Source organism: Myotis brandtii, unplaced genomic scaffold, assembly GCF_000412655.1.
Source record: "Myotis brandtii unplaced genomic scaffold, ASM41265v1 scaffold244, whole genome shotgun sequence".
Taxonomy (NCBI): domain Eukaryota; kingdom Metazoa; phylum Chordata; class Mammalia; order Chiroptera; family Vespertilionidae; genus Myotis; species Myotis brandtii.
Genome location: NW_005359225.1, coordinates 840,382 through 848,104, shown reverse-complemented (window position 1 = coordinate 848,104; position 7,723 = coordinate 840,382). Strand labels below are relative to the sequence as shown.

At 59.3% G+C, this 7,723-nt stretch overlaps 1 protein-coding gene across 1 annotated transcript in view; it reads left to right on the top strand.

Moving 5' to 3' along the window:
* Positions 1-7,723, top strand: part of CAPN5 (calpain 5) — a 34,351-nt gene that overhangs the window by 21,942 nt on the left and 4,686 nt on the right. Inside the window, exons 6-11 of the mRNA XM_014540363.1 lie at positions 118-500; positions 1,680-1,872; positions 2,466-2,659; positions 3,239-3,316; positions 5,665-5,860; positions 6,517-6,639. Of these exons, the coding sequence (XP_014395849.1) occupies positions 118-500; positions 1,680-1,872; positions 2,466-2,659; positions 3,239-3,316; positions 5,665-5,860; positions 6,517-6,639 (1,167 nt within the window). The remainder of the gene's footprint in view (positions 1-117; positions 501-1,679; positions 1,873-2,465; positions 2,660-3,238; positions 3,317-5,664; positions 5,861-6,516; positions 6,640-7,723) is intronic.

Sequence of the window (7,723 nt, the reverse complement as noted above, 5' to 3'; positions counted from 1 at the left end):
AGGTAGGGACTGGGGTGGATATATGCTTCTGGGGGAGGGTGGGGAGGAGCAGATGGAGGCACGAGGATGGGAGGGAAAGCTCATAGGATCTTAGAATGACAGCTGGAAGGAGACTAAGGGAGCCTCCAACCACTGCAGAGAAAGGGAAGGATTTGCCCAAGTCCCACATTGTTCATGGCAGAATGGGCATCGAACCCAGTATTCCTTCCCATCTGGAAGCCTGCCCCCCCCCATTTCCTCAGGAAGCCAGATGTGACCTCAGTGTGTCCCCATCATGTCTCCCCGCTCCAGGTCATCCCAGACTGGAAGGAGCAGGAGTGGGACCCCGAGAAGCCTGATGCCTACGCGGGCATCTTCCACTTCCATTTCTGGCGCTTTGGGGAGTGGGTGGATGTGGTCATCGACGACCGGCTGCCCACCGTCAACAACCAGCTCATCTACTGCCACTCCAACTCCCCAAACGAGTTCTGGTGTGCCCTGGTGGAGAAGGCCTATGCCAAGTAGGTGCCGGCAGGGGCAGGAGGGCAGGTGGCCAGGCCGGGGTGGCACTGCTGCTGGGCTCCACATGGGTTCCTTTAGCCAGGGCTCCCGGCACAGAGAGGGCAGGGGCTGGTGCAAAGTCACACAGCATGCTCAGAGCCCAGGCACCCAGGGCACAGCCAGCTGAGTCTATGCTGGGTGAGGCGGAGGCCTGGACTGAAGGCCCTCTGGGTACCTGGTTGTCAAGTCCCCACAACCAACCCACATCGGGAGGAATAGTTACTCCCACTTACACCAGAGAAGACAGGTCCAGGATGGTTTCCTGCCAGTGGCCGGGGCAGAGCCAGCACCCACATTCGGGTCGGTGGTTCTTCCCCTAAGATCCTCCCTGGAGGCCTTGTTGGGGATGTGGTCTCTGAGTCTGGGCCGGCTGTGGAACCTTCCCTGCTCACCAGCCTCCCTCTTGTCCATCCATCCTTCTACCTAACTGACTGTCCATCCATTCATTCTGTCTTTGCTGCCTACCTCCTCCTGCTCTGTGCCAGACCCTGGGTCCCCAGCCCGGGCATGAGCAAGGGTTTGCTAAGCTGTTGGGGCATAGTGACCTGCCCAGGCCTCTGCAGGACAATGGCAGGCCTGGGGCAGGAGGGCCACCGCTGTGTCCTAGCACCTGGTAGGATGCATATAGTAGATGCTCAATCGTTTTTAAATGAATGCACAGAAACATCATCGGAACCCGGCTGCACTGTTTTTTCAAATAGCATTTCCCGGCCACAGGAGCTCTTCGTAGTCTTTCGTTCAGTGGCTGCTGACTGCTCCAGAGTAGAGGTGCAGCGTTAGTTTTTAAAACCAAATCCCTGTTGTTAGACCATTTGGGTGATTTCTCGTTTTACATTATTACAAATAATGTTACTCATCCAGAATCGATGTGTCAAAAGACACATGAGCTTTTAACGCTTTTGAAAAGAATCGATAGACTTCTGGACAGCTAATTTCTGAAGAGGGGCTGCTAAGTCTAAGGGGCACTTGAGTGATAAGGTGGTGTGGCTCAGTGGGACACATGTTGGCTCTGCTGTGGCTGCTGTGTGACCGGAGCAGTTTGCTTGACCTCTCTGAGTCTCATAATCTCCCCTGTAGTGTGAAGGGTTTAGAGTGGCTGGGGAGCCTGAGCTGGGAATTCTTTCCACGTTGCTCCCCAGGCTGGCGGGCTGTTACCAGGCCCTGGATGGAGGCAACACGGCGGATGCGCTGGTGGACTTCACAGGTGGCGTTTCTGAGCCCATCGACCTCACCGAGGGTGACTTTGCCAATGATGAGGCCAAGAGGAACGCACTCTTTGAGCGCATGCTGAAGGTGCACAGCCGGGGAGGCCTCATCAGTGCCTCCATCAAGGTGAGAACACCGAGCCAGACCCCAGAGGGGGCCCCTCCCCTTTATCGACTCTAGTCGGGTGGGAGGTGGCTGTGGTGTCCCAGGCAGAGCCCCTGCCCAGGTTGGTTCATCAGTCCAGACCCTCCGCCCCATGGGGGAAGGGAGCAGTTGGCGGGTGCAAGCCCCTCCCCAGTGCTGGGCAGCCCAAGCCGCCTGCCCCCGCCCCCTACACTATGAAATACCTTGCCCACACTGTTTGACCAGCACCCTCTTTCCTGGCCCTCTCATATTGGGACGAATGGTGTCTATACATCTGAGGTCCCTCAGTCAGAATTTGGGGCATCACAAACGATGAGGTGACTGGGGGAGGGGAGGGACCCAGCTGCCTGCTGGCACAGGCCTGGGCGCTTCGTCTCATTCCATTGACTGCTCATGCTTCATTGGGAAAGCTGGGACTCAGTGAAGGCAGAATTTGAATCCAGGTTTGGCTGACCCAGGGGTGTGGGGCTGCCATTCTCTCCCCGTTCTGTAGGGGGCGCTGGGCCCCTGGCTCCACCTGCAGCCTGACAGGGCCCTGCCTCCCTGAGCCACCTCACCCTCACCCTCCTCCGCAGGCGGTGACAGCGGCAGACATGGAGGTCCGCCTGGCCTGCGGCCTGGTGAAAGGCCACGCCTATGCCATCACCGACGTGCGCAAGGTGCGCCTGGGCCACGGCCTGCTGGCCTTTTTCAAGTCCGAGAAGCTGGACATGATCCGCCTGCGCAACCCCTGGGGCGAGCGAGAGTGGAACGGGCCGTGGAGCGACACGTGAGGCCTGGGGCGGACCACGGGCGGTGGTGGGGTGGTTTGGTGTGAGGGCTTGGGCGAGGACAGGTGGGCTTCCTGGAGGAGGCTGGTCCAGGGCTGGGTCTTGAAGGATCTGGGAGTTAGATGGCCTTAGGAGACTACTTCAGAGTGGGCACCTGGGGGTGGATTCAGCATGCGCAAAGGCCTGGGGGTGGGGACGTAGAGACCAATCTGGCCAGTGAGGGGGGAGGAAAGCAGGGAGGGAGGCCACCGGGGGTGAGGATGGGGGTGACCGCTCTGTGCTTGGTGAACAGAGACCAGGCCCCCAGTAAAGGAGCCCCTCCATTGAGGGTCTTGCCCCCCCCCCCCCCAGCCTGCAGCTCTGCTCCCTGACCTCCAGGCCCTGCCCACGGTTATCTGTGGAAGTGGGCAGACAGGCGTCTTAGAGGGGGGCTGGGCACACCCCAGGTGCCCACCCACACCCACCCTGATGGAGGCCTGGTGCCCACATCCCTCGTCCTCCTTGCCCTTGCCGGGGGGCCCTGGTGGGGTCCCTCCACTTACCCTCTCCTGTTTCCCGCCCCTGTGCTCGCACCCCAGCTCAGAGGAGTGGCGGAAGGTGAGCAAGAGTGAGCGGGAGAAGATGGGTGTGACTGTGCAGGATGATGGCGAGTTCTGGTGAGTGTGCTCTTGCCCCGGGTGGAGGTTTGGGGCTGAGGGAGGACCTCCCGTGTGCTGGGCAGGGACTCCGAGGGAGGTAGGAGCCAGGGCTCTAGCAAATGCCACACCCTCCACCTGCCGTGTGGCCTTGGACAAGTCACGCCGTCCCTCTGGGCCTGTTTCCTGCTCTGTGAGGTGAGTTGGGCAGCCCTGTCATCTCCTCAGTGCCCTCCACCACCTCAGGGCCCCTAGGCTGCTGGGGCACCAGGCTGTGGCCAGTAGGTGGGGGACCGGCCAGAGGGCAGGGACATGCTGGCAGCCTGCTTGCCCAGAGCGGATAGGGAAGAAGAGAGGCCTCCCAGGGAGGAGCTGCCCCCTAAGCTGAGACTCAGCGAGCAGAGGAGCCATTGTTGGTCAGGGAGAGAGACCCCCACCTCAGGGCCCCTAGGCTGCTGGGGCACCAGGCTGAGGCCCTCAGCAACTCGACCAGGAGGCCAGTAGGTGGGGGACCGGCCAGAGGGCAGGGGCACACTGGCAGCCTGCCTGCCCAGAGCGTATAGGGAAGAAGAGAGGCCTCACAGCGAGGGGGCTGCCTCCTAAGCTGAGACTCGGCGAGCAGAGGAGCTGTTGTTGGTCAGGGAGAGAGACCAGTCCCAGAGGCAAGAGTGCACTTAGATTTTTGGAAGAGTAAGTTTAGAGAGGCACGGGGGTGGGGGAGGGCTGGGAAGATGGCTGCAGCATCACTTAGAGTCCAATGATTCCTGCACTCATTCATCCTGCATCCACTCATCCTGCATCCCCCATCCTGCATCCACCCAGCCTGCATCCACTCAGGAGCTGCCCCCTAAGCTGAGACTCAGCGAGCAGAGGAGCCATTGTTGGTCAGGGAGAGAGACCCGTCCCAGAGGCAAGAGTGCACTTAGATTTTTGGAAGAGTAAGTTTAGGGAGGCACGGGGGTGGGGGTGGGCTGGGAAGATGGTTGCAGCATCACTTAGAGTCCAATGAATCCTGCACTCATTCATCCTGTATCCACCCATCCTGCATCCACCCATCCTGCATCCATCATCCTGCATCCACCATCCTGCATCCACCATCCTGCATCCACCCATCCTGCATCCACCCATCCTGCATCCACCATCCTGCATCCACCCTCCTGCATCCCCCCATCCTGCATCCACCCATCCTGCATCCATCCATCCTGCATCCATCATCCTGCATCCACCCATCCTGCATCCATCCACCCTGCATCCATCATCCTGCATCCACCCATCCTGCATCCATCCACCCTGCATCCATCATCCTGCATCCACCCATCCTGCATCCATTCATCCTGCATCCACACACCCTGCATCCACTCATCCTGTATTCATCCATCCTGCATCCACTCATCCTGCATCCACCCATCCTGCATCCACACAGCCTGCATCCACCCATCCTGCACTCACTCACCTCTGCATCCTTCAGCCTGGATTTAGTCCTGACTGTGTGCCAAACTTAGCGTCACTCTTCAACAGGACCTTTGACTCAGAGACTCAGCCACTTCCTGGAGGGGACCTGGGCAGCCTGTGTGTAGTGGAAGCTGTGAGGGCCCCAGGCAGGCCCAGAGGTAGATGGAGTGACCGTGGTACCCCAGTGAGGACCCCTCCTGCTGGTGTTAGGGGAGCCCCTGCAGGAGGCCCCCCAGGTCCCCTGGTCTGAGTGCCTATGGATGAGATCCACTGCCCAGTCTGGCTCAGGGCTCAGTTGAGTTAAAACATGGTAATAGAAACTCCTCATTAGTGTAAGGGGTTTCTTTCTAAGGCCTTTCTCATACATGTTCACATATGGTGCCTACCTGTGCATGTTCTCATTTGTGCCTACTTGAAGGGGGATGGGCACTTCCCCTCCCCCACCCAGGCTCCTGGAGGTGTGTGCAGCACCCAGTGACCATGGCAACGTCCTGGCCACAGCAGCACGCTTACCAAGGGGTTCCTGCCGCCAGTTAATTCAGGTTCAGGCCCCACAACAGCCGTGGAAGATAATGGATGGGAACATGCTTTATGAACTGTAGAGCTGTCCACATTAGTGATTGATCCTATTAATAACTGTAACGGCCAGCCTTTGCAATTGCCTCTGTCTGCCAGGAGTTGTACAACGTGCTTTTGTTGCCTTAGTCAATTCCTACACTAGCTCTGTGAGGTGGCAGCTGTTGTTCGATCCAGTCCCAAGTTACAAATCGGGAAACTGAGGCCAAAAGAGACGTGAAGGGTCTGTGTGATGCCATGTCCATGCTCACTGTTGTGTGAGTCGCGGTGCAGAGCAGGCAGGGCGAGCAGAGGGTGGGCCGGATGGGGGACCTGCCTGACTCAGCCCCTCGCCACGCCAGGATGACCTTCCAGGACGTGTGCCAATACTTCACCGACATCATCAAGTGCCGCCTGCTCAACACGTCTTACCTGAGCATCCACAAGACCTGGGAGGAGGCCCGGCTGCGCGGGGCCTGGACGCGGCACGAGGACCCGTGGCAGAACCGCAGTGGGGGCTGCATCAACCACAAGGACACCTTCTTCCAGAACCCACAGGTGAGCAAGTGCCAGGGACGCCTGCATCAGCTCGGTAGTCAGTGCGCCCCGCCCCCGCCCGTGGCCTCAGCACACGCATCCCTACAGTGGGGGCTGGATGGCGTGTCTGGGTGGTCGTGTAGACCCCAACCTCGCAATCTGACCCACAGCTGGCAGAACCGAGGGAGAGGCTCTGAGGATGAGGGTCTTGTCCAGAGTTACAGGGACATTTAGAGGCTGAACCGGAGCTCAAACCCCTTATTTCCAAACACACAGTGGGGGAGCTTGGCCAGGCCGCTCCTCCACAGGCACCTCTCCCCTGCAGCCTCCTCTGTCATGCCCCTCCAACTGCTTAGTCCTCGTGCTTGGTGTGTCTTTTGTTTGTTTGTTGGTTGGTTTTTTGGTGCTGAAACCTGGGATCAAAGGTGTGCCTTTATTGAGCACCAACTGCATGCGTCTCCGCACTGAGCATGCGTGATCTCATCAAGTCCTCCACCCCTCATGCACTGTAGGCACTCTAGGCCCATCTTGCAGGTGAGGGACTGAGGCTCAGAGAGGTGATGTGACTTGCCCACGCTCACACAGCTGAGCCTGGCTGTGGGCTGAGCTTCCGGGAGCCGGCGAGCCCATGACCAGCCTGGCCTCACCGGTGTCTCCCCTCCTCGCCGTGCCCGCAGTACATCTTTGATGTCAAGAAGGCAGAAGATGAAGTGCTGATCTCCATCCAGCAGCGGCCTAAGCAGTCCACCCGTCGGGACGGCAAGGGCGAAAACCTGGCCATCGGCTTCGACATCTACAAGGTGAGGTCTGCTCTGGGTGAGGAGAGGGAGGGAGCTGGCGTCGGGGCCGCCTGCACCAGGGGAAGAGCACCTTGGTCACCGACAGCATCCCTGCCACCCTGACCACGTTGGCTGACGCCGGGGGCATGCTGTGGCATCGGCCCTGTTTGCAGGACCCACAGAGGCCCAGCCTGCCTGGGATTGGCTCCCAGGGGGGCACTCAGCCTGATTTCTTCCGGCCCCAGACCCATAGGCCTGGGCTGCTTGGTGGCTGGGGAAGGGGAGGATTTTGGTGGTGGGGCCAGGCTCTGGGAGCCCGCTGCTGCCCCCTCCCTCAGGGCTCTGGGTCCCGCTGAATTGGAGGCTTTGCTGGGCACAGGGAGGCGGCACCCTGAGCAGAGACAGGCAGGCTCACCAGTGGCCACTCCTCCTGGCCCTGGACCCGGGTACCTTCCACATAGGGTGACGCTCAGTGCGTGATGACACTCAGCGTAGAGCCAGACGCCGAGAGCCTAGTGACACCCCGTGGATATGCTGGGCGCGTGGTCTGAGTCGAGTCCCTGGCATTTGACATGCTGGTCATGACACTTTGTTCGTGTCGTTGTGTTGTCCATTCACTGTGTGCTGATGTGCTGTGACTTTGACGTGACGTGTCCGGCCCTCACTGACGTGACTGTAGCTTATCAATGGCACTTATTCCAGCGATGGCTAGCTTGTCCTACTGGCTGGCGATGTCCCTTCATGGACACCGGCTGTGACCTGGGCGGATAGTGATGGCCAGAATCCCCACAGACATTGTTATCGGGGATTCCTCTTGCCCCCGACTCACATCCCATACCATTCAGCCATTTAAAGTGTGCAGTGATGTTGTTGTGTCCATAGAGCTCTGCAACCAGCACCACTTCGATTTTAGAACAATTTCATCACCCCACACCCTTTAGTCACCATCAGCCAGTCCCATGCACCCAGCCCTCCCAGCCCCAGGCAAACACTCGTCTGCTCTGTCTCTGTAGATGTGCCTGTTCTGGGCATTCCATGTGAGTGGTTCTGTTACTCTCTTGCACGGTGGTGAGGGAGAGATGTGAGATGTGGGGTGGGGTGGGGT